The following is a 27,617-nucleotide window of genomic DNA, read 5'->3' on the forward strand; positions in this document are numbered from 1 at the left end:
TGCAGATGAAAATATGCTGCCTGATTCCCGAAGTAGGCACTCAGTAGGAGTTTGTTGAAGGCATGATGAATGAATGACTGGAATAAATGGAATGGATAAGAGACCTTGGGGGTACACTTTGATAATGCTTTTTGTTCTCAGTTATAATTATTGTATTTTGTTGTTGTTGAAGTTGCTTGCTTTACCAGCATTTGCCAGTGACCCGATTCCCCTGTGCCCTGGCTTGTGAGGCCAGATACTTCCTGCTTGATGGGGAGCCAAGACCCTTGGCAGTGAGGCAGCCCACCCCCGCACACCCAGTCATGGCGGACCTCAGCGGAGAAGAGGTGGGGCAGCCTTTTATTTACTGTCAAAACCCCATCTGTGTCTGCTGAAAGCCCTTGGCCACAGCAGCTTCTCAAATTCAGGGGACCTGGAGGAATTTCTCAGAGGTGTTAATTAAAGGTGTCCTGAGTTCTCTGATTCAGGCTGGGGCTGGGCAGTATACCACACAGATTCAATGCATTCCACGGAATATGGGTAACCATAGAATTCTCTCCTTTTGATTACTTAGACTTATATGGTGGCATCCCATTCTATCTAATTTAGGGCAAGATCTCTCTAAAGAGTTCACCCTAAAAGGATACAACCCTCACTGACTGTTCAAACCCTTGGGCTAAACAATTTGTGACAGCTGAATTCCTGGAGCTCAGAATCTGGAACTGCTACTCCCCAAGGCGATTCTTCTTGACTTGGAGGACAGGATAGAGCAGGTTTAGGATTATGTTTCTACCAGGAGTTCTTTGAACTTCAAAACACTTAAGACTATACTAATTTAAGATTTGTTAGAAGGACTATATATCAAGAATAGCAATAGGAACACACAATGAAACACCTCAAAATGAAGCCTGAAATAAAACTTCCTCTAGATTATTTCCATTTCTCACTTTTTACAACATTCTCTATTTTGTACCTTTAAGGAAAATGTCTGGGGGATTAAATTTGTGGAATGGCAATATATATATGATATTAATTCTCATGGATCATTAGATGTGTACCTTTTTTATAAACTACATTCCTAACATTTTTCAGAGTAGTAAAGAATTTAAAGGATATTTCTTAAGTTTGGTCTTCATTTCATTTTATTTTGTTAGTTTTTATTTTACAAAAAATACCTCCACATACTTGTAGCAAGTAACATAGATGTGCATAAAGAGAAACTAAGTGATATTAATTCCACTCAATTTTAATATTAATACTCCACAATGTTTTTCCCTACCCATGCTGTGTTCTCTCTCTCTCACACACACACACATACACGCACACACAGGTACACATGTGTATGTGTTCCTCAGACACCAGGAGGTCTGGGGAACCAACCTCCCAGGAAGTGATGATGATGATTCATCAGGCGGTATTCTTACCTTTGATTAAGCTCAGAGCCATTGCACTCCAAATATTGGGCATAATGAATAAAACTAAGCCTTTGTCTGGTTTTATTTGTCTTTCTTTTTTACTGTTTAATCTGCAAGTTTACAGACTTGTCTTGTTTAATGTAGTAGCCACCAGTGCCATGTGCTATGCAAATTAAATTGTGGTTCTTTGTCTCACACAGGAGTCATGAAGGTTATGTTCCTTTTTCTTCTTTTTTTTTTGTTCTGATTTATGTTTTGCTTATTTAATTTTTTATTTATGTATTTTTCACATCATTGTTCATTCTCCTCTCAGGTGTAATCCCCCCAAAATTACCACCACCAAGACACCTCTTGGAGATATCTTCCCTGGACTTCAGCTCTCTTTTTCACTCAAGGATGTAGTCTCTAGGCCTAAAAATAGTCATTTTCTGAAAATTTTCATCACTGCAACATGATCCTACATATTCTGTTTTCTTCTCCTTTGTATTGGATCCTCTTTCTCCTGACAATTGGACCTTTATTTTATTTTGTAAAGATTTATTTATTTATTTATTTATACAAGCACTGGGTACAGTCAGAAGCGCAGGAGAGTGAGAGAATTCACCAGAGCCAGAGCAGGAAGCAAAACAGGCAGACTGATGAAGTACACTGCTGAGGGGAGCAGCAGGCGGCAGGAGAGGTCTGCGCCATGTGGGACCCTCGCCCGGTGGCTGGGGATCGAACCGGCGCTGCAGAGGCTGCAGGGAGCTTTGCAACCCAGTGCTCAACCCCTGTGCCACCAGGGAGGCCCTGGACCTTTATTTTAAAATTTTATTTATTGGGCCTCCCGGTGGCATAGGGGTTAAGTCTCAGTGCTATCACACTGCGGCCTGAGTTCCATTCCCGGCCAGGGAGCTACCTGCATGGTGCAGCAGACCTCTCCTGTCTTGCCCGCTGCTCCCCTCAGCAGTGTATTTCAGTAGATCTGTCTGTTCTGTTCCCCACTCTGTCTCAGGTGAATCATCTCACCCCAGTTCTTGTATGCAAAAATAAACAAATCTTAAAAAAATAAAATAAAATTTTATTTACTTATTACACCTCTTCAGATATGTGTTACTGCACCATACCCACCACCAAAGCACCCATAATCCTCCACCATAGTCCACTCAGCACCTGCCATCCCTTTGTTCCTTACCTCCACCTTTTTTTTTCAATTTGTTTTCTCATTTTCGTACATTATATCCTCCAATGATTTCCTGAGGAATGCTGCACATAGGAGGTATTTCTTTTTTTTTTTTAAGTCTTGCATATATGAAAATATTGTTATTCTACTCTCAATTTTGATTTATTACTTTGGCAAGATACAGAATTCTAGGTTAGAATCAATTTCTTTTCAGAATTTGATGACATTTTCCCATTGATTGATAGTTTCAAGTGCTCTGTTGAGAACTTACATTCTAAGTCCTATTCTTTGGAATGTGACCCTTCTCCTTTGTTAAAGCTTTTGAGACTGTCTCTTCATTTCTTGTGTTCTGAATTTCACAAAGATATACCTTGATATAGAGAGCATGTCAGCGAGTGTGCTGGGCTCTTAGCAGACCCAGTGAGCCTGGAAACTTCCATCCATCATTTCCATCTATCATTTTTGGAAATTTTCTTGAGTTCTTTAATAATTTATTCCTTTATCTTTATTCCAGTCTTTATCTTCTCTCTGTCTCTCTGTCTCTCTGTCTCTCTCTCTCTCTCTCTCTCTCTCTCTCTCTCTCTCTCCCTCTCCCCCACTCTTTCTCACACTCTATTTTTATCTTTATCTCTTTTTCCTGTTTTATGATTTAGAAGATTTTTTTCTCCCAACCCTACATATATACATTCAGACATTAGTTTTGCTTTCTTTGGTCTCGCTAATTATTAACATCCATTTGCTGTCCAACTTCCAATATTTTGTTGATTTCTGTGGCCTGCTTTCTTCCTCTCCTCTTTTTCTTTTTGGGTTTATGATTTAAAATAAATTCAGAATTTTCAAGGGCTTAAAAAGATAAAATAGTACATGGATACACATACACACACACACATACCAGCTTCAGTGGGATCATGGGCAACACCCTATAATCAAACAGGTTACTATTTTTCCAATGAAAAGCATGAATAGGTCCTCCGTGGGAGACATATAAAGACTATTACACATGGACTTACATCGGTTCAGGTCAGATTTTGCCACCAAGTGGTTAGGTTTGCCACCAAACAAATTTCAAAAATTTCCTTTCAGAGTTTGAGGATTTCAGATGAAGCCTCAATATACTTATTTTGAAGTCCTTCTCAGACTATTTCATGAAATTAATCTCAACTCAAGTGAGTTCATCTAATTGATGATATTTTTGCCTGTGTTTCTTTTTTTTAATTTTTTTAAAAGATTTATTTTTATTTATGTAAGACCTGGGTAAGGCCAGAGGCATGGGAGGGTGAGAGGATTCACCAGAGACAGAGCAGAGAGCAGAACAGGCAGAAGGACCGAAATACACTGCTGAGGGGAGTAGCGGGCGAGACAGGAGAGGTCTGCGCGCCATGTGGGACCCTCGCTGGCCGTCCAAGATCCAACCCACGATGCAGAGGCTGCGGACAGCTTCACAGGGCTGTGCTCTACCTGCTGTGCCACCAGGGAGGCCCTTGCCTATTTTTCTTAACATTAGCTTTCTTTGCATGTTTTGGGGCTTATTTTGTTTGCAGGATTTTTGACTTATATTGAGTGAGAGTTTTTTAAAAATCCTCTTCCACTTTTTCTAGACCTATTGCAGTTTATTAGTTTTGTAATGTCTTACTTGTCCTATGGACCCTTAGCCCGGAGCTAGGCATTATAGTGTGCTACCTCGATTGTTATGATACTAACATAGCAGTATCAGTTATGATACTGAACCCACAGGTGCCTTAACTCAGTTGCATTTCACAATGCCACAGTTTTGATCTTTAGTGCCCAAATTCTATGGCTTCTTCTAAAGCCAAAACCCAGGTAGAAATTTATCAACACTTTTTTTTTCACCAGCTTTTCATATGAGCTACCCCACCACAGGTCTACTTCCCAGATTTTCTTCATTTCTCTTAATCTCTCTTTCTTGTCCAGTACATCATCTTTCATAAAGATCTCTGCAATAGGCCCCCAGTTCGCTTACTCACACCAGTTCCTGCCCATTGCATTTCCTTGTTTATTCTCCATAGTAGTCAGCGTTTTCATTTTGATAGAGACATCTAATAATCACTGACTATCTCACCCTGCCCTCACGCACAATTTAAACATTACGCTAATACCTGATTGATTTGGGATAGAGACAAAAAAATGTATTTCCTTGTCAGAGTGCCATTCTTACCTCCCACTTTTATCATACCTCCTCTTGTTCTCTATTCCTCATCGCTATGTCCCGTCATGAGTCTCTTAGACTAACATTATATGCTACCCTATGGCATTGTATGTTGTAGGTTAATTTCCTGCTGTAGTCTGTTCCCTCTCTCTGAATGCTGTTCCCTCCCCACATGTTCTGGTTATATTCCTTGTCCTCTAGTGCTCAGTTCAGTTATTGCTTCTTCAGGGAAGTCTTTCCCTCCCCCCTCATCTCCTTAGCTAGCTTAAGAATCCCCTTTTGTGTTCCCATATTATCTCTTCAGATCATTTGTCATGTGTAATTTAACATTGCATTTGTCTAACAATTATTTGATTAAATTCTGTCTGCACTCTGTCTTGTTTCCCACATGGGTTGGCATAGAGTAGGCATTTAATAAATATTTATTGACTAAATAAGTTTGAAACTTCATTTTTGTATTAGACATGTTATCCCTCTTAGTTTTGTCTAAGCAATAGATTTGATAAGCCCATTTTTTATGTTTTTATTCTGAAAAACTGATAACTAGGTGAGGGCAGTTTTATGCCAGAAAACCAGAAAAATCCTTCCAGGTTGTCAGTGGTTCCATGAAAGGGCCTTTTCAAAGATAAATAACTGATAGCAAACAGCAAATAATGAAGTTTGTTTGCAATCTTTTATGTCTTTTATCTCAGTTTCTGAAACCCACTTTTATCAAATATATTTAAGACCCTCCAACAAGTCTTCCAAAAATCAATCCATAGGAGCTGGAGTTGAAGGAGTAATAGAAAATTATAATAAAATACCATGATAGAACTGGCAGCCAAAGTAACTTCTGGGAGAAAACTCAATATATCATTGATTTGTGTGTGTTTTATAGTGGGGTAAAAACAGCTAAGCCTTTGTTTGGAGATGCCCAGGGGAGAAATACTAGTAATAAACTCTCCCCCATGGGGGCTAATGGCATTGCCATATTTCATTCTGTAACACAGAGTAGAAAAGTGGTGTGGATTATCCACATTTTTTTCCCTGATGGAACTCTTTCTATTATTTAAGTGATAGAAACCTCACTGTGGAAAATAGCAGCTGCATGATTCAGGGCAGTGCAGAAGGAATAGTAAATGTGAATTTCCTGTTGGCAAAAGGACAGGAAGATTTTAATTGTGGTAAAGCTTGGCTGGGCCTGAACTTATAGGCTGAACTAGGTTAAAATTCTGAGAAATGTAGTTTTAATTTTGGCTAAGGTATTAAATATGTACATGCACTTTGATCTAGCAGTTCCACTTCTAGGGAACTTATAGAAATACTAGTGTAAGGTGATATATACATATATACACATTTTAGCACAAGAATATACATATATATTATATATACACACACATATACACACATATGTATATACATTTATATAGTACTATAAGTTGTAGGGAAAATTAGACACAACCTAAGTTTCATCACCAGAGGTTTAATTAAATAAATTAATTTATATTCATAGTTGGAAATGGCAGGCAGTCATTAGAAAAATGAAATATATCTGTAGGTACTGATAGACACATGAAATACTGATGTGCCAAATACAGTTCCTAAAGCTCTTCATATATTAACTCATTTAATCCTCATAACAATCTTAAGAAGTTTGTACTTTTGTTATCATTTTTGGGAGGCACACAGATGTTAAGTACTTACTCAAGTACTTAACCTCACACAGGTGGAGGGAGTATGACTCCAGACTCCAACCTCCTAAGCCGTAGGTGATGGCAGATGACATACATTTTCTGTATGGCTAGCTAGTAAATATTGTTGGCTTTGTGGGTCATGTGGATTCTGTTGCACCTGCTCAGCTTTGTTCATGGCGCAAAATCATCCCTGATGCCTACTATGAGCACAAAGGTAGTATATATATATGTGTGTATTTATAGCCAGTGGCTTGGAAGTATGATTATTAATCATAATCCCAGGAGTGGAGGGTGTGTCACTTTTACATTATTTTCAGTTATATAATTTAAAGTTTCCTTTTAGATTAAACAACAGTTAAAGATCCTCAAGGCCTACTTCCTTTTTTCTGATCCCCTCATGGAAATTCCTTTTTACACTTCAAGTTTTAGAGTTGTCTTTTACCTCAAGAAACAAGGCAAATTAATATATGGTAGAAGGAGTAGAAGTCCCTAGAAGTAGGGTTGATTTAAGAAATAAAAAGACAGGATGACTCATTAAACTTGAATTCCAGATAAATAATTATTATATGTTATTTATCTGAATTTCAAACTTAATGGAACATCCTGTATTTTATCAGTCACCCTGACCTATAGGACCACATTTCTTACCATAAGGATGTATAAAGCAATTTCCAAGTGTCTGCTCAGCATTTCTCCCCCTGCTGCCTATGCAAATGCATCCAGTGTACTGCATGTTGGCATGATGGTCTGTCTGCTTGGGCTCTGACAGGTGGAACTGCATCTGCGGCTGCAGGTCCCTCAGGTGGGCCACTACGTGGTCGTGGTTGAATATGCCACGGAAGTAGACCAGCTGTCTATGGTTGAGGTCAATGTGGAGAGCGCCGGGTCTGCCCTGACAGGACAGGTGAACATCTACAGCTGCAAGTACAGGTAACCAGCCCTGCCCCCAGGGATTTTCCTGTAACTGAACATTTGGACGGTCTGTTTTTTGAACCTTGGTTATTATATGAACTGGAAGTTGTTTCCTTTTTGAAGCTGACCTTGACTATTTGCACAATCCACCCCAGTGAAGCTATTGGGAGGCTTCTCTGTGGGCAGCTTGATGAAAATGTTGCATTTTCTTGAACAGCTGTATGTTCTACTTATGATTTCGGCGCAGAATCACAAAGCAACCCAAACTTTCAATATTATCCTCTATCACCTCTTTGTGGTGCAATGAACTTAATGCTCTCACCCCAAACACAGTGTGGTATAAGGAAAAAAACTAATTCTTAAAACGTTCATCGGTGCCCACGCCTTCACAACACACCCTTCAGAACTGAGGATGATTAATGTTTGATGATCATCAGGTGAATAATAATTTGACAAAGAATTTTAACATTCAGCCAGATGAAGTTTGTCTCTTCCATGAGCTCTGACAAGGATTCATTGAGCTTGTTTTCTTTGCGTAATATTTCAAGATATATGAAATGTTTGGAATATGCTTCAGTTAAGGAATCAGGGAAGGGACTTTGCCACATGAAAGTAACTTTATAATAAATGGCAGTGAAAGTCAGAGTCCCTTGAGATAGCAAATAGAGAATTACAATGACCCCACCCAGTTTTTGGCCAAGACCTTGAACATTTTATTACCTTTACTTCCATGTTGCGTTTGGTCAAGCCCTCAATGGCCTGAAGTAGTTCTGTTTTGCAAATGAAACACCTTATGAAAAGATTTACTTTTAGTTGCTTAGAAAGAACACTTTTATGAGACTCGAAGATACGATTATTGAATCAACATCATACTCTGCACCACCCCTAAAAGGAAACTGTGAAGTCTTGTTTTAAAAATCTAATCAGCTCTTGTCTGTGGGGTAATATCAAAAACAAAAATAAAAAACAAGAATGTAATTGTATGTGGATCTTTAATGGGAGTATCACATGGCCCAAAATATTCCCCAGAATATTATGTCATTACCTGATAATAATAATCAGCCACTGGTGACATCAGCAACCACTGGAACATGCACTTCTAGATGGGTGGGCCACCGCACAGCCACAGGACTGACACCTTCCACCTTCCAGGTCACATGGCTTGAGCCCAGCTCCTCCTGGATACAAAGGGAGATGGTTGAGGGAATTGCCGGAGCTTTCCATAATGACCCCAGTGATTCTCTGAGTCATTTCAGAAAAGACTGAGAATATCCTTGCCAAACAGAGGAGTGATTTCAAAACTAGAGAGAAATGACACCCTTTCAGGATTCCATAAGCAGTTGTTTCAAGATCTTGGTCTGAATCGCATTTTGGGGGGAGAACTATATATATTTTGTACTTCATTTGGGCTCTTTAGACAGCACAACACCAAAGTTCCAGTCTCTATGCTTAGAATTGTATTCAACTAGGATTTTATCTATGTTACTGCTCTCAGGAAAGTCTCAAAAGTGTTTTTTCACTTATTGAACATATTTCCTTTTTCCATGCTTTGCCTGTGGTGTGACCAAGTGAAAATGAACAGACTATACAAGTACCGGAGTTCAAAAATTAGAAAATAGGGCCTCCCCTGGTGGCGCAGCAGTTGAGTGCTGGGTTGCGAGGCTGCCCACAACCTCTGCAGTGCCAGTTCGATCCCCGGCCACTGGTGAGGGTCCCACAAAAAAAAAATTAGAAAATATTTGACCCCCAAACCTATTTTATTTTATTTTTAAAGATTTATTTATTTATTTATACAAGCACTGGGTACAGTCAAAAGCGTGGGAGGGTGAGAGAATTCACCAGAGCCAGAGCAGGGAGCAGAACAGACTGACGAAGTACACTGCTGAGAGGAGCAGGGGGCTGCAGGAGAGGTCTGTACCATGTGGGACCCTTCCCCGGCGGCTGGGGATCGAACCAGTGCTGCAGAGGCTGCAGACAGCTTCTCAGCCCAACGCTCAACCGCTGCGCCACCAGGGGAGGCCCCCCAAAACCTTTTTTAAATAATAGGTCCTTTTAGCCTTGCAGCCTTTCCTGCTGAGGTTTGAATCTTTCCAGCATTTCTCAAGTGAGTTTTAACTATGGTGTTAAAAAAAAAAATCCCAATTAAAAAAACAGAAATAGTACTTTTCAACATTGCATTCAATAAATCTGATCTGCCTTCCCTAAGAAGTGATCATTACTGATTAAATCAATCCAGTTATCAGTTCTATACTTAGTAAGAATTTAACAGAGTATAGAAATAAACTAAATGTAAGTGAATCGCTATATTTAACTTCCAGGTCTGTGATTGACTCCAAAAGGAATGCACTTTAATTGATAAACACACTCATACCCACACACATACACCAAAGAAAATGACTGTTGATTGAGTTTTTAATATATGCCAAAAACTGTGCTTGGATTTTATGTACTATCTCATTTTAATCGTTACCAAAAGAGTCACTGCATACATTATTTCAAATATTTCCCAGAGATAATTATTTTGTTTTAATGTCTCTAATTCCAAATCATACTTACATCAGAAAAGTTGCCACAGAGCATGAAGTCAGAAGCATTCCTCAAAAAATACTTCCTCCTAAGGGTTTTATCCTTAGGGTGTATTCTTTTGTTTAAATGGTGATCTTTTAAGCATCTTCAAGCCCTGCATTTCACCTGATGGCATCCTGAAAGAAGTGAGGAAGAAGGATGAGGAACTGACTGAGCTTACAAGGGCCAACTGTGGGTTTCTGGACTGGAGTCAGGCAGCCACAGTTCCTGATGAGGCATAGAAGGCTCATCATGAGGCCAGTGGGCAACTTCAGTAGACGACGGTATCAAGAATATCTGTAAATTTCTGAGAAGTCTGTGACTTAGGGGTCAGATATTACTAACCCTGTACTCTTTCTCCAGATGAGGAAACCAAGTATTCCATAAAGCAGAATGGAGAAGGTGAGCAAGGCCTTTACCTGAGAAGTGTAGCTCAGGCCACAATAGGCAGGCGCCTTTTCCCTTAGAGGCTGTGGGCTGTCTCCCTCTTAATTCCTTGTGCAGGAAAAGTCACTATTGTTCACGGGGTTATAAGCAGGAGAAACAGACGAGCAATCCGCCAGATGATATGAAGCACAAAGTGAGGGAAAGCAGGGGCCAGGCACATGGGGCTGAGCAAGCTGTGTTCCCTCTTGCAGTATCCTTTGCCGGAGTACCATGACGGATGGCCAGGACGTCATGGCCGTGTTGGAGCTGCTAGGGGATGCAGACATTCAGCTCAAAGCACACTCAGCCCGATTCTTTCTGGTATGCCTATTTTGTCCAGTGATATTTATAAGCATTTTGTTGATTTCTATTTAAGTTTATTACAATTTTGCTAGGATTTTGTATCTCATCTATGACATTAACCTCTGACAACTCACCGGTTTCATGATGTTTGTCATTCCCATCTAGAAATCTGACTTTACCCCTTTGTTTGTTGAAGCCTTTTTTAAAGTATCCAATAAAGTTTAATCGTCAGATTTGGATATATCTCACAAAATCCTATATCATTCATTGTTACTCTTCTGAAGGAAATATATTTTGTCATTATACTTCCTAGTTTATTAATGTTTCCTGGTATATTATTATACTTTCTAGTTTATTATTGCTGATGTAGAGAAATGTCATTAATTACTGTTTATGTTCTTCTCCATTTTATTATTGTGTCCTTGCAAAATTCCTTCAGAAATTTTAAAGTTGTAATTACCTGGTATTTTTATTTCATTAATGTTATTATTGTTATTCTATTTCAAAAAGAATATTATTCAGTTAATTAACTATGCAGATTTCCCTGCTATCCAAAAGTAGAGTATTTCTTCCTCTATAAGCTGAAATGATGTAAAGTGAAGAAGCAATTACCATTAATTTATATGAAATAATTTTTTAGTATTCCAAGATCCCAAAACTAACCCCAAAATAACCAGATAAAACATAACATGAAAGGGCCTCCCTGGTGGCACAGCGGTTGAGCGCTGGGTTGCTAAGCTGCCCGCAGCCTCTGCAGCATCGGTTCGATCCCAGGCTGCTCCCCGGCCACCAGAGGAGGGTCCCACATGGCGCTCAGACCTCTCCTGCCACCCGCTGCGCCCCTCAGCAGTGTACTTCGGTCCTTCTGCCTGCTCTGCTCCCCGCTCTGGCTCTGGTGAATTCTCTCACCCTCCCGCGCTTCTGCCTGTACCCAGTGTTTGTATAAATAAATAAATAAATAAATCCTTAAAAAAAATAACATGAAAAATAACACTAAGGTAGTAAAAGCAAGAGTGATGGGATAAAGAAGCTTGGCCATTCTCACTGCCTCCAGAATAGCTGCTGCAAAACAACCATTGCGCACAATTTTCACTTTTTGCTTTTTGTCATAAAAGTGAAAATCCTCTTGGGATTTCTTTCAGGTAGCAAAAACAAGTACTAATAAGGTCTTTTGTAAAAGAGAAGTAGTGTGAAGCAAACTTTCAAAAAAGCAGGGGAAGCCTGTAGCTGTTAAGTGTTAAAAGGCCGTGTCTGGCAGATTAATGCCCACCCTCTTAACAGCACTACTTGAACAGGGAGAATTAAAATTAAACAGGCAGTGGATCTGGGCTAGGAAGGAGTGGTGAGATTTACAATAAGTATTTCAGGGAATGTAAGGCTAGCTAAGTCTGAAGCAACTTCCTGTTATTACTAATATGAAGTGTGTATTATACCCTGGGAAATGCCAGGCAAACCTGTTTTAAATATTTGTGACTGACGTGTTAAAAACTTTGAGTTTTCTCTTAATAAGTACCTGGGATTGAGCTTTTTAAAATGATCATATTAAATATGTGATAATTTAAGACTTTCTTTTTAAAATTACAACTCTCTTTTTAAACATAATAATCCAAGTAAATTATAACCTCTTCATCTTTGGAAATTATAATGGAGCTGTATCTTTACCTTTTAAGCATAAGTCTGCCCTTTTTGAAATAGTGTAATGTCTTCAGAGTCAAGGCTGATGAAATCTAAGTTTCATGAGGGCAAGGGTTGCGGGATCCTCCCGTCTCTTTGACTGGCACATAGTAGTTGTTCAATAAAAAATTTTGTTGCTGTTACTGAAGAACTTTGTGATCAAGCTGGCAATAGTACAATTTTGATTTAAAATTAAAACTATTGAGACACTGATGACCAAGTTTCTTTTGTGATTCAAATGCTAGCTCTGGAGACAGTTGCTTCAGGAGTCCAAATGTGACAGGGATACAAGTCATCTTTTATGAAGGATTATTTCTAGAAGGAGCTGCCCTCTCTCTGAGCAGCAGTCTCCCTGGCTGCCCACCACACCCTAACCCTCCCCCATCTCTTTTCCAAGGTATCTAAGAGACAGCTTTGGCCCTGGGCAGGAGTGGGGAAATAAACAGGCACTAAAAACCACTAAGAGTTGTTTTGAATGTTTATTTATGTAATTATTTATGTAATTATTCTGAGCAATTTATTTAGTAATCCTATATAATAATGAAAAGGATTTGTTTTACCAAACATACCACAGGGAGTACCATCTGTAGTTTTTACTACTTTAACAACTATAATTGCTCTGAATGAATTCTTTACTCAACAGCTTTTTTAGTGTGTTTGCCCTTCCCATGGTTTCACTCATAACTGTGATGAATCTCTTTATATTGTATTTACTTAACAGCATCAGATATGTATCATACCCATTGAAGAATTCTCAACTGAATATTTGAGACCTCAAGTCAAATGCATTGCCAGTTACGGGCAAATAGTTAATCAAAGGTAATATGTTTGCTGCTTCTTCCCCATCTTTCTGTTCTGAGAGATACTACCTTGCTCTTATAAAAGGCTGCAACTTTAACTTCACTTCCTAAGTGATCCTAAGTCAGTGTGCTAAAGCCTCGTGATGGATTAAAAAAATAAAAACCCAGCTAAATCATATACCCCAGCAACCTTTCCAGATTTCCATATCGGGAAGTTGACACCATGTATCTGGGGGAAATGGTTAAGCTTCACCCTCCAGGGCATGTACTCTGACTTCTACTTTGAGCACTTATAAAGACTCATTTTGTTCCAGCCCTTTAATCTCTGTCTGAGGCACTTCATTTAAAAAAAAAAAAAAAGAGTGACTACATTATGAGAATTATCTAGCCAAAGCTTATTGAGGTGGGGTTGTTTTGATGTAAATTCAAAAATAACTTATATACACAGTGATGATATCTTGTGCACATGGTTATGATGGTAAAAACTACCAAAACAATGAAATCTGACTTTGCCTAAAACAAAGGATGTGTATGTCCTCTCTTTGTTTTTATATGGTTGATGTCGATATTTATGTTTAGAAGTGAATAAAAATGTTTCACTGCATTGTTCTTATTCAACAATAAATATTAGTTGTAGAAGGGAAGTTTTTATGCATTTCTCTCTAACTTCACTTTTCATCAGAATGAAGATTTTTTTCTTCCTGTCTTAGCTCATTGTATTGAGCAAGTGTCTGGAATTTATTTGGCCAATTGCACTGTCTTTATAGAACCAAGGTTCCCTCCAGACTGGATCCTTTTGAGGCTCACGTGGCCTTATGCTCAGTCTGTATCTTGACCAGTGTATGGCTCTTCCATTTGGATTATTTTCAGATATTCTATTTTTCAGTGCTACTTGTGTCTCCCTGGCCCCGGAAACTCCTCCAACAGCATTAATTTTTCACATCCCGAGTGGTGGGTCTTCCCCAATCCCACCCCAGTTTCCTTCTGCTGACACTGTCACTGGAGTCACCTTGAAGGCGCCACAGGTAGGACCCCCCCAACCCCCCACCCCACCCACCTATGTGTTATTTCTAAACTATTGGTTCTCAAAGTGTGACACTGCCCCCCCACCTCCGCCCCATCATTCCAACAGCATCCACAAATGAAATGCAAATTCAGACTGAATCAGAACCTCAGAAATCTGTTTTAACAAACTCTCCAGGAGATTCAGATGCACCTAAAGTTTGAATATCTCTCCTCTCAACTGTGGAGAATCCTAGGCAGAAGCATCATCTGGTCAATCCTGTCTCCGACCCCCTTGTTACCTCGAGGTGCAGGACAGAAGAAAGACAACTCAAAATCCAAGCAGAGAGACTTAGAGGGGCCACACCTCAGGAAGAGGCACCCCTTTACAAGGAAGTCTCACATTTACAGAGGATCAGGGTCAAGGAAGGCAGGCAAGGACGGTGGAGGAATCTACTCTGGTGTGGATGTGCATTGGTGATGCATAATTGCTGGCACAAGATGGGAAGTCAGTGAATAAGGGCTGTTGCCTGCAGGGGCTCCATTGTTCCCACTGAACAAAAAATCCTATCTCTAGGTCCTGTTCTCACTTAACTTTCTGTTAAGGTCATCTAGCTGGTTTTGCTAATCTGGCCATAAAATTGCCTGCTGTTTTGAGCAGATATTGGTTTCCCAGTATGTTCCTCATACCAGGCCTTTTGCCCTTAGTGAGAGGCGCCCTGCCTGACTCTACCTTTTTGCTTGACCTGCAGTAACTCTGCATGCCAAGACAATATCCTTGAGAACAAGGGGGTTGGGGATCCCACACTCCCCATCCTGCTGTTCTTTTTCCTTCTTCTATCTCTGTTTATACAGTTATTTGGCATTTTTTCATGACCCATCATGTGACACCTCACATTTTCATGGGTTACTGAAGATCCCTTGTTCTCCCGAGTTAGATAGTAAGCATTTTTACAGTAGCTGCTGTGGCTAACAATTTTTTTGTATCCACTATGTGACAGCATAGGAAATTCTCAATAAATATTTCTCCATGTATCCTCCAGAGCACAAAAATGAAATATAGTAAAGAAATGTATTTTTTCACTGTATACTATAAAATCACAGAACGTAGCGTTTGTTGTGATGTATGTCCTTATAACCTTGGTGTGAGGGCTTCTGTCAATTCCCATTGCATCAAGTTAAGAAATTAACAGTACTTGACAAAGAAAATTTAATAAGACTCCATATGGGAAATGCAGCCTACAACAGTAGGGGAAGTGAATTGAAAAACCACTTGCTGGAACTCTAGTTGTGGGTTTGCTACCAAATCAGTGGGTGAACTTCAGCTAGTTACTTAGCCTCTCCTGTCATAGGAAGATGAGGATGATCATTTATTGTTGTTGCATTCTTGTACTTTTTGGGAGGATTTGAAAAGACATATTTCTGACATCGGCTTTCTGGAGAGAGCAGGGCTCACATTCAAGTCTGAGCAAAAGGAAGCTGTGCCTTGGGTTTTCGCTGTGTTTGGTGGGTATGGGGGGAATTGGGGAGATGCAGGGTAATGGCTTCCATTTCTTTGGGTTAGAATCTGTGTGGTTTGAACTTCCTGATTGTGCTAAGTCAGTGATGAGCACCACCAGGGCTTTCTTACTGGTTTGTCCAGGTGTGGGGCAAAAGGAAAATGTAAGTTATAGGACTTGAAAACTGTCAGAGGTCAAGCATCAAAAATGGAGCTTCTTTATTGTATGGTTGTTCCAAGCTGAGCTTACAGTCAAGCTTGCAGTCTTTTGCCAAGCATATGCATTTCTGTATGGACCCAGGAGTGCAAATGACTTTGGCAAATATTGCCAGTGTTCCAAATTGATTGTACCAATCAAATCATACTCCCTTCAGCAACATTTGTTACTCTACCACAGTTTTTTACCCATTCTACAGTTAAGGGGTGTTTGTTTAGTTCCCAGTGTTGGTGATTACAAATAAAGCTGCTATCAACATTCAAGTGAAGGTCTCGTGTGAGCATAGATTTTTACTTTGCTTGGGTTAATACATTTGTTTTTTAACCTCAAAATGTGCTGGGATTCTAATTACTCATAGTTCTTCAACTTGAGGGGTTTTATTCCCCCCTTTTTTCTATCCCTAGAGCCAAGTGACTCTGAGAGGACTGGTACCACGCCTGGGCCCATATGTCTTTGTCATCCACTTTTATCAGCCAGAGCACCCACAGTTTCCCGCGCATGTGCTTGTGGAAGGCGGGAGGAAGTGGCCAGGTGAGCTGGGTGCGTGACCTCAGCTGCTGGCTCACACGGGCTTGCAGTGGAGTGACAGGAATGCCTCTCTCTGTCCCCAGGTGTCTTCCAGGCCTCTTTTTGTCCCCACATGCTTGGTTGCCGAGACCAAGTGATCTCCGAAGATCAGATTGAGTTTGATGTCTCAGAGCCTGAGGTGGCCGTGACTGTGAAGATTCCAGAAGGAAAGTCCTTAGTACTGGTATGTTTGCTTGTCCCTCAGTTTTCTCTTCACATGGTTGCCTTGGTTGAACATTTTGCATGTCTGTTTGGATTATGACAATAATTCCTCCAAGGCATTCAAGTGATATCCATAGGAAAATGTTTAAATGACACCCTCCTTAAAAAAAAAAATGTGTATGACAATTAAAATCAAGGGAAATTAGAATAATAGAGATGTGAATAGAAAGAAAAAACTCCCCCTCAAGGAGCTCTAATGAGTGAGTGTCTCAATTTTCATTGGACTGGTCTCTCTCAGAAGCATTTAACATGTTTTTGTCCTTGAAACTGCTTTTGTGGGGGTTTCCTAACTTTCTCTCAGCCCTCCCTACCTTCTCTAATGTTCCTCCATGGAATTCTCTTTCCCACAGTCTCCATGTGTTGGCATTCCCTTGGGTTGGACACTGAGCCACCTCGGCTCATTATTTCTCTGTGGATAAGATCATTGGCACCTGTTGTTATTCTTCTCTTCTGTTTGGGAATGACATCCACATCTGCGAGTTAATCTCTGGTCTCTCCTGAGCACCAGGCCCAATATGGGGCTGTCTCCTGCAGATCTCTATAACAACAGACCTTACAAGTCCCTCAAACTTTGTCCTTACACAGCCCAGAAGACCCCTACTTTGATCATTACCATGGCAGATGGGCTCATGCACCTGAGAAGCATCCAAAACACCAGGAAGCACTTCCCAGACCCTGCACTGTGCCCTCTAGTTCCTAACTTATGCCTCATCTGTCTGAAGTATAATCTTCTGAGGGCAGGACCTGAATTTATTCATTTTGTACCTTCTGTGCCTAGAATCCCACCTTGCACACAGTGCTTGGCAAACTCTATTGAACTGAATAGTGTGAGAGCAATAGGCTCTCTGTGCGCTGTTTAAGGTGGTGAGTAGTTGACAAGGATATTTGACATTCCCTGGCACATTTACTACTGGCATTGGCTAATTTCTGTGGCTCCAGAGAACTAGAGAACTTTTTTTTTTTTAAGATTTATTTAGTTTATGCATACAAGAACTGGGGTGAAAGTCAGAGGTGTGGGGGGTGAGAGGATTCACCAGAGAAAAAGTGGGGGCAGATTACTGTGCTCAACTCCTTGCACCACCAGAGAGGCCCAAGAGAGCTTTTAAAGACAAGCTACAATTAATCATGAGAGAGCATTAGCTGGGATACAGACTTCAGGGGCAAGTGACATCTCGAGTTTCCACATTGGTCCTGCCTTTTCAGTTTATTCACCATTAAAAATGTAAAACAGCAGCTTCTGGAGCCCCAGAGGTACCTCGGCCAGTAATGATAACTGGCCCTTGCATACCTCTGGGGCTCCTGTCCCCCTCAGCACCTCAGGCTACTGCTTCTCTGGGCAATTGCCCCAAGGGATCTGTACTCATTGCTGTCTCCCAAACAGGAACACTGGGTGAGCCTTTAATTCTTACTGAAGGCTGTTCTCATAATTGTTTGTTCATAAATCCTGTTTCATTTGCTTTTGGGCTTAACAATAAGGAACATCGAACTTAATGAAGATTGAGTATAGTGCATAGCTGTGGGTGTGGTGTGACCTGTTTTTGGAAATGCTAAGGCATGCTGATGGGTTTCCTTTAGGTCCGTGTTCTAGTGGTGCCTGCTGAAAATTATGACTACCAGATACTTCACAAAAAAACAGTAGACAAATCATTCGAATTTATTGACAATTGTGGAGGAAACAGTTTTTACATTGAGTAAGTATCACTTTGTGGGAAGGCCCTGGAATGCAAGAGGCTTTCCCATAGTCCTGTCCCAGCAATGCCCGGGGAGGGGCTGGTGTTGGGTCTGTCTTCTTTTTCTGGGCACCGAAAGGAGTGGCAGTGAATCCCAGGTTTGGGGAGGGAGATGTTCTTCCCAGGATACACGTGTTCCCCAGAAGACCTCATCATGTACCTCTGGGTAAGATTGTCCTCCTCAATTTTCATAACTGAGTTATATCTATAAAGGTAGGACCCACAAGTTGCTTAGAAAGTTATCTTCTTCTTAGCTGCTTTCTGTTGACCAACTGAGATTCCTACAAGATACTAAACAGGGTTCTGTCCACTGGAGAAGTATGTTAGCCCTGATTCTCAATAGTCTTCGCCATCTGATTGAGTGGGGAGAGTCACAGAGACATGGACCTACACATCCTCTTTCCTCAGGTCCCTGAATGCCAGGAGCTTAGGACAGCCCTGAGTATTGGCTTCTGACATTCTCTTCTGAAGACCCAAATTGCCCCCTTGTAGGTTTCTGAGGAGCCGAGGAGCTCCAGGGGACCCTGGTAGGTAGGAGCCTCCAATTTAGAAAATATTGACTGAAGGCCCTGAAGTTAAACAGCTGAGGTTTTGCTTCTCTACATAGCTCTATGACCTTGAAAGTGTCCTTAACATCCGGAAGCATACTAGCCTTATCTATGAAATGCTGCTTAGGCCTAATTGGTTGGGTGCTTGTGGGGTTATGGTTGTGCAATACGTAGACGAAGCTTCTAGCAAACAACATGCAATGCATGGTAGTAATTTGCCTCCTCATTATTGTTGGTGGTATATTATTACACTTATATACTGAATATTCTTTTTTAAACTAATTTATTGAGATTTACTCCACATACCATACAAATCATCCTGTAGGTGAATTTTCACCCTTTTATTCCCGCCACAAAATGTTGCTACCTACCAGTCCTGTGAAGTGTTCTGGAGTAGATGGGGGGGGGTGAAAGGGCTTCTTTCCAGACTCCAGAGTCAGAGTCTCTCCCACCCTCAACACTGCTTAGTGGGGCAAGTAGACAGAGAAAGGTTGGGACCTTTTCTGGGCACATCCGCCAGGGAGACACTGTGCTGTTTCTATCTCCACAGCCCTCAGACAGACTCCCAATTCTGCAAGAATTCAGCCAGGTCCCTGGTGGCTCTTTACCACAAGGGCGCACTGCCCTGTGAGTGCCACCCCACTGGCACCATTGGTCATCACTGCAGCCCCGAGGGCGGGCAGTGCCCATGCCGGCCCAGTGTCATCGGGCGACAATGCACCCGCTGTCGAACCGGCTACTACGGATTCCCGCACTGCAAGCGTAAGTGCACTTTCGCGTTATTAGAGGCACCTCTGGCCCAGGAGATGATGCTCATCTAGGGCAAGGCTTCTCAAACCTCGCTGTGCTGAAGATTTACCAGGGGATCTTGTGAAAATTCGGGCTCTAAATCAGGAGGCCTGGGCTTGGACCTGGGAGTCTGCATTTCTAATAAACACCCAGATGATGCCCATGTTGGTGGTCCAGGGACCACACTGATTAGTAAGGTTCTAGAGATAAACATTTGTGTTTCTCATGCTATGCAACTCATGCATTTGGCAAAGCAGTTGAGTGTTCATAGCCATAAGCATCAAAATATTGGACAGCTCAATCCTCTTCCTTGCAGAAGACCTTCAGTCTTTGCAACCTAAGCAAAACTCGGTTGAGATGGGAGGAGAGCAATGGTCACACGGGCATACTGCTTCCTGAACAAGAAGTCCTTAAATCTTTAAGAACCATCCTGTTACCTAAGACAAAGCGTCAGCCCAGGTCATGTGATGGCAGTAAGGGGTGTGTGGCAAACAGTCCTCCACAGAGACCAGCCTCAGCCTCCTAGGGAGAACCTGCTGCTGCATCCTGCCTGACCCCAGCTCAGTGCACTGTACTGATGTGGAGCCTGGAGCCTGTGAGCAAATGTGCTTTGCTCATGATGCATCTGATGCAGGCTGTCTCTGAACTCGAAAATAGAGGGAGAAATTTTCCCTCATATTTCCTTTAGGTTTAACTCCATGAAAACCGCTAGGTCATTTCCAAATGGTAGAGTGAACCATTTGAGTTGGTACCTGGACAAAGCAGACATTAAAAAACAGCCTTTTTTATGTCCCTTGGGGTGTCTTACAAAACAGAGGTTTGGGCCGTGGGCCCAGCTGGGCCCCAGAGTTCCCTTAGCATGCCTGCCATGGACATTTGTCTTGTCACCAAGAAAGCTTCTACTGGATCAACCCCATCACTAATGCTATAGTGAGTGGAAAGTGAGATCTTTCTCCCAGACCTCTTTGGAAGCTTCTGGAAATCCTGGCAGTGGATGCTCATCTCCTGGAAGTCAGGTGGATTATAACCCTTTGTGTATCTCTTTATTCCTTGGCCAGCATGCAACTGTGGTGGGCGCCTGTGTGAGGAAATGACAGGGAAGTGCCTCTGCCCTCCCCGCACCATCAGGCCCCGGTGTGAGACTTGTGAGGTGCATTCCTTCAGCTTCCACCCCCTGGCTGGCTGCAAAGGCTGCAACTGTTCCAGAAGGGGTACCATTGGTGCTGCCACCCCAGAGTGTGACAAGGACCACGGGCAGTGCAGGTAAGCTCAGGTAGATCAACCTGTCAGATCCTATAATTGGAAGGGAGGATGCCATCTGCCCTTCCATTTCCCAGGGGTCCTAGGGCTATGCTGGAACTACTCACCCAGAATGGCTGCAGGTGGAGGATGACTAGTCCCCTCCAGCTTGGAGTAGCTCAGCACAGCCTGTGTGGACAGATGGCCAGTGGCCCGAGGCCACAAGCAGCATGGCCCATTCAAGCTGGCATTGTTCTCAGTATGTGCCATGAATTATGCAGACTTAAGTGATCTGTGTCTTCTACTGAGTTACCTTGTGGTGAGTGCCTAACAATTGGTATTTAGATTTGGGTTTCAAACCTTTATTCTAGAGTTAGCTCTCACTTTTGCCAAGGACAGTTGTATGACAAAATCTGGCATCGTTGGGCCTGCCGCCATAACTGATTTGGGTGACAAAGAAGGCTTTCTTGGGCTCCAGAGTGGGGCTTAGTTGGGGTGGGCAGGGAGTTAGGATAGGCAATTATATACTAGAGAGCCTGCCTGGGCATCTTTCTGTCCTCAGAGGACCACTTTGAGGTCAAAAGTACGTGCTCAGTAGCCAGGAGACGGCACCAAACATCAGGTCAGTCAGAGGCTGTATGGTTAAGAGACTCAGCTCAGTGGGGTATGCCCTTCATTAGAAACATGTGTCACGTGATTCCAGCCTTACCTTACCAGGGCTGGAGAGTGATGGGAGCCATTTCTAGAAGTTTCCTAGAAGGGGTTAGAAAGAATTAGAGAGGGGGCTATGTGGTAGAAAAACTAAACTAGAGGTTCTTGAGCTCAGACCATATGTAGGAAAGAGTGTAAGGGTTCAACATACATCTTACATTCCCCTCCAAACACACACACACACACACACACACACACTCACACACACACACAGAGGTACAGGCATGGTCTGGAGTTTGTGTCTGTGGTCTGAGTTTGGGGGCCAGGAGGGGCTGATATTGTGAGAGACAGGTGTCTGTGGCTCCAGCTCCAGGGCAGCTATATGAATTTCCTCCTATAACAAATTACCACAAATAACTAAATTTATTCTCCCATGGTTCCAAAGGCTAAAAGTCCAAAATAAAGATGTTGACAGTGCCACGTTCTTTCTAAAATTCTAAGAGGGACTGTTCCATACCGGTCTCTTCCCTTCCTGTGTTCCCTTGGCTTTAGATATAACACTCTAATTGATGCCCATTGTCACCAGAATTCTCCCCAGGTGTCTCTGTCTTCAAGTGAAATTCTCCATTTTGTATGTGTGGCTGTGTCTTTTCTCCTCTTCTTATAAGAACACCAGACATATTAGATAATGGTCCACCTTATTCCAGCATGACCTCATCTTGAATTGATTATATCTACAATGATTCTATTTCCAAATAAGGTGACTTTCTCAAGTACTGGGGTTTAGAACTTGAACCTATATTCTTGGGGACAGATTCAATTTTCCTTAGCAGCAATGTTTGCTTTTCCTGAGGAAGGACCCTTAACCACACCTTCATTGCTGCCCGATACCTAACAACTCCTTTTATTCTGGAACCTTGTAAGGAAGCTGAGTGAGAACTTGAGTCATGAAACATTCCAAGTCTTTAAAACCACATCTCTGAGTCCTCCTTGAGTCAGCTCAATTGCTCATTCTTCTCAAACTATGAGACTAAACCGAATGTGAATTACACAGAGTCGTCTAAGATGGTATCTGGACAGGGTTTTATTTTTTTTTTCACAATTAATGAATTTATATTAGGTTCTTTTCTCTCCAGTGCTTAAGTTATTCCCTGGAAGTCAGGCACTTTGTTCATTACTGATGGTTCTCAGATGTCCTGAGTGCACCTATGGACCTGTGTCTAACTTATTTCCACTAAGTAACTGTTACATAAGGAGAACAGCGCTTAGTGTGGACACAGAAGCTTCTACCAGGACTTGCAGGAATACCTCAAAGCAAAAAGATGCACAGATTGTACCCAGGAGTTGCCTGCAGTCTTGTACCTGGAGACAATGGATAAGTGGGGAACTCCAAGCACCTGGGTGTACAAATCATGACTCAACAGACTTGATCAAAGGTGAGAGAAAGAGCAGTTAGGTGTGATTCTTTGATTCCATTACTGATCTAGATCTGCTTCTCTACTCACTACAGTGTTCAACCCTGGGTCCAAAAAGTAACTGGACAAATGCCAGGACCTGGTGGACTGGGTCCATCACATGGCCATGCTGCCCCCTATCAGCTGGGCTGTGTGGCTTTCCTCTCAACTACTCTCTTCGTGTCCTCTTCATTCACATCTCTACCGTTGCTCTTTTTCCTCAGCTCTTCCAGTTATGGGTATCATCTTCCTCTCCGAGCTAACAGTTCTACTATCTTTTTCATCTTATTCTTTTCTACCTCTACTTGGAGGTATTTAAGAGTCCTTGCCCCTCGAGAAACAAATATTTCAATAATTTTCTATTATTTCCTTACCTCTCATCTCTCCTTTTGTTCCATGGGTGCTAATCACTTTTCCTTGAAAAACAAAATACTTTGATTGAGAGGAAATGGATAGTCAGCCATAAGCATTTGATACTAGAGCTCAGAGTATTTGTATGGCTCCTGGTAGAAAGATCTGCAAGGAGAAGGAGAAGGAATTTCTGTGCACAAAGCCAAGAGAGCATCTTGGGTTTGAAAAAATGGTCACAGGAGAGTTAGTAAAACAGTCAAAAAATAGTTGACCAAGCCAGTCTGTTGCTACTGAAATGTACTTCAGCAGTTTCTTGATAGGAAATAGAAAAAAATCCCTCAGTGCTCCTTAGCACATCTATGAGAGCAAAAGAACTAGAGAATTAGAACTGGCTTTGAAAAAGGAAATCCCAGGTGTTATAAAAAGAGAAACAGATTATATTAGAAATAATTATTTTAATCTCATTATATTTGAAGAATAAATCAAAGGAAATAATTCAACGTCTTTTTTTTTTAAAGATTTATTTATTCATGCATACAAGAACCGTAGTACAGGCCTAATGAGCGCGAGGGTGAGAGGATTCACCAGAGTCAGAGCGGGGAACAGAACAGGAAGACTGACTGAAATACACTGCTGAGGGGAGCAGCGGGCAAGACACGAGAGGTCTGCTGCACCATGTGGGTATCTCCGTGGCTGTCTGGGATTGAACCCGCTCTGCAGAGGCTGTGGACAGTTTCACAGTGCTGTGCTCAACCTGCTGCTCCACCAGGGAGGCCCAATAATTCAACATCTTTATGTGAAATTGGTGAATCCTTCAGAGGAAAGAAATGTCTGAAAAATAAGCAGAATCGGGGTGGGAGGAGGGCTTAGCATAAACATCCTTCACTCACTCAAGGGCATTATAGCAAGAATCTGGATATTTAAAATGTTGAAAGGACAAGATTTCTTTTGAAAAGTGAAATTATCAATCCATAACCTTGGGAAAATAAAGAAAAAAATAGAAGAGCAGGAGAAGATAAAGGGGTCCATGGAGTGGGTATTTGGAAGAGGAGGCCCTGGCTGGCTGGAGTCCACTACTGTAAGCTACATAGAGCCCCAGGTGCTCAATACCGGTTGTGTCCCCATATATAGTTAGAAATAAAAATGTAACTACCTAGGAGTGGAATTGCTGGATCATAAGGAAACTCTATCTTTAGTAGGTTGAGGAATCTCCACACAGCTTTCCATTGTGGTTGGACCAGTTTGCACTCCCACCAGCACTGCAGGAGAGTTCCTTTTTCTTCACACCCTCGCCAACATTTGTTGTTGCTAGTTTTTTTAATATGTGCCATTCTCACTGGTGTAAGATGGTATCTCATGGTAGTTTTGATTTGCATTTCCCTGGTTACAAGTGATGTTGAACATTTTTTCATATGCCTGTTGGCCATTTGCATTTCCTCTTTGGAGAAGTTTCTTTTTAACTCTTCTGCCCATTTATTGACTGGATTATTTTCTTTGTTTTTGTTGAGTCTCATCAGCTCTTTGTAGATTTTTGTGATCAGTCATTTATCATTAGTGTTGTGTGCAAAAATTTTCTCCCAGTCTTCAAAGGGCACCTGCATCCCTATGTTTATAGCAGCACTATTTACAATACCTAAGCTATGGAAACAACCTAAATGCCCAAAAATAGATGACTGGATCAAGAAGATGTGGTGCATATACACAATAGAATATTACTCAGCAATCAAAGAAGTAAACACATGCATTTTGCAGCAACATGGATGGAGCTAGAAGGGATAATGCTCAGCGAAATAAGTCAGAAAGAAAAAGAAAAATACCAGATGGTCTCACTCATAGCAGGAATTTGGAAAACTTAAATAAGGTACCAGGAAAAAGACTAATTAATACAAAGTAAAAATCAAAATCAACAAGCAACTATAAGCGAGAGACACACTATGGTGGGGAGGGGGGTGGGGAGAGGAAGGATTAGGGTCAAAATAAGGGGGGGGTGCAATTGTATGGGGAATATAACCAAAATGAAAATGCATACATTGTGCAAAAATGAAAAATGATGTAAGAATTATATAAAATAAAATATTAAAAAAAGAAAAACATAACTAAGCTACAAAAGTAGGGCAAGGAAGTGCAACAAAGTTCTTTTTTTTGTGCTGTAATAACTACTTCAGTTTTTTTTCTGAAAGCAGTACATTCAAGTGATGGCCTGAGGATCTGGTCTAAGGATCAAGCCTTAGAACCCAAGTGCACAGGTTAGCATGGGTGAGGGCCTTGAGGAGAAAGTTGGTCCTGGAGGGATACCTGTGTTTAATCACAGAAAGTAAAGGAGCCAAGGACATGGAAAAGCAGTTTTCAGGCAGGAAGAGAAGCAGTAGATTTCACTTCTGAGAACTAGTGGAAGAATTTAAAGGAAGTAGTTGGTCAACAAGAATAAATGGCTGCAAACAGAAACTCACACAGTTTAACGCAGAAAAAGGAAACAAAGAATGTGTTAAGTGAAAAAATCAATTGAGATACCAGAGGATGGTGAATGGACTTATCATAGTAGTATCTTAGATAAAAATCCTAAGGCATTTTTAACAAACCTTCACCGGCCAATGACAGTTTAGTAAATTGAAAAATACCTAACTAGCAGCACTGTGAAGCCGTCCACAGCCTCTGCAGTGCCAGTTCAATCCCAGTGGGTGCAGAGATACCCACATGGCACAGCAGACCTCTCCTGTCTCGCCCGTTGCTCCCCTCAGCAGTGTATTTTGTCAGTCTGCCTGTTCTGTTCCCCGCTCTGTCTCTGGTGAATCTTCTCACCCTCCCACACATCTGGCCTGTACCTCAGTTTTTGTATGTATAAATAAATAAATCTTTAAAAAGAAAAAAGAAAAACACCGAACTCAAGATCAGGATGTGTTGTACAGTTTTGCCCAAACCCGAGAGCATCAACAGGAATGGGCCCTCACTGACCTGATTCACACTTAAGACATGAGGTTAAATTGTTTACCTTGACATTGTGGATGAGACTTTATAACCTAATGGGATGATGTGTCTATCCGTGATCAGGCTTGTCAAGGAAGGACTCTTGGCAGGTCATATAAGAAAGGCTTTCAGTTTATTACATGACTATAAATTGCACAATTCTCCATGCTAATTTCAGTGTAAATGCAGAAAAAACTTTTCTTGCCTAAAAGGATTATTTCTTTAGAAAATAGAAGTTGAAAGAATGCTTTATTTCCCCAGAAAATATCCTACTGAAAATGAAGAGTGTTTAGAGGAACCTAAAGTTCATGTGTAAAATAATCAGTAATACCTGGAGTTTCCAATAAGAAGAAAACACATGCTTCTCAACTCTATGACAGACTTCCTTCTTGTACAAATTGTTACTATTCACAAAGTTTGAAAAGTGGAATTTTCTAATTTTATTATTTTGTTTCCTTATACTGTTAAAAGAAACTGAAAGTCAAACTGTCATATTACTCTACCTTAAATGAACTACAAAAATAAGTCTGACAATCCACAATACTCAACCCTTATTTAATTAAAACCGATATTATAATCTTAGAGAAAATTGGGAATAAATTACGTTGGAGCCATTGATCTGAGTTCTTCACTCACCTTTGTTACAAGCTAAATAGGAGACTCTGGGCAAGTCATTCTGCCCTTTTTAATTTTTTAATGTATAAAATGAAATTTGGTTAAAAAATCATCTCAAACTTCTTATCTAGATTAAAATGATGATTCTAATTCTTTTTCAGTTTCTGATTTTATCACAGAAAATGCTACAAAATTGTATTTGGTGAAATAATGTACTTCTCAAATGTCCTTTAGTTCAGCCAACTGTATATCTTAATCAAAATTTCAATTTTTATAACAATGCAAAACAGTAATTTAATTGGTTTAATAGCACGGAAAAATCACATTTGCAGCTACTTTTAATAATGGAAGATGTAGTAGTTTCTTTCAGCAAACAAGCTAGAATAGCTTTAGAGATTTTTATCAATCAGTGATACATTCAAGGAAGAAGGGAATCACTACTTTTAAACACTATCATGATGTTAACCCCTTTCAAACTCTTAAAGTTGATTAAAGGAGCTGTCACTGCACTTGAAGATCAATGAAGTCACATATACATACAGATGTGCCTTTTCAGAAGAGCAGTATCAAGAAGAAAGGTGTTTTTTTAATATTAATTTTTTTTGCATCATTGTTCATTTTTAAACAATATTTGCTTCCCCCCACCCCCTCAGGTGTAGTCCCCATAGAGTTTCCTTCACCAGTGCACCCGTGC

The 27,617-nt window shown here is 41.0% G+C and overlaps 1 protein-coding gene across 2 annotated transcripts in view; it reads left to right on the forward strand.

Moving 5' to 3' along the window:
- Nucleotides 1–27,617, forward strand: part of LAMA3 (laminin subunit alpha 3) — a gene marked incomplete at both ends in the record, with an annotated part of 236,526 nt that overhangs the window by 111,443 nt on the left and 97,466 nt on the right. For both annotated transcript variants that reach the window (XM_084252823.1, XM_084252824.1), the window contains 10 exons: nt 173–326; nt 7,166–7,326; nt 10,512–10,620; nt 12,998–13,095; nt 13,963–14,101; nt 16,198–16,324; nt 16,405–16,544; nt 18,158–18,273; nt 19,411–19,622; nt 20,708–20,912. In XM_084252823.1, coding sequence (XP_084108949.1) covers nt 173–326; nt 7,166–7,326; nt 10,512–10,620; nt 12,998–13,095; nt 13,963–14,101; nt 16,198–16,324; nt 16,405–16,544; nt 18,158–18,273; nt 19,411–19,622; nt 20,708–20,912 — 1,461 coding nt within the window. The remainder of the gene's footprint in view (nt 1–172; nt 327–7,165; nt 7,327–10,511; nt 10,621–12,997; nt 13,096–13,962; nt 14,102–16,197; nt 16,325–16,404; nt 16,545–18,157; nt 18,274–19,410; nt 19,623–20,707; nt 20,913–27,617) is intronic.

The sequence above is a fragment of the Talpa europaea genome (assembly GCF_964194135.1).
Source record: "Talpa europaea genome assembly, chromosome: 13".
Lineage (NCBI taxonomy): Eukaryota > Metazoa > Chordata > Mammalia > Eulipotyphla > Talpidae > Talpa > Talpa europaea.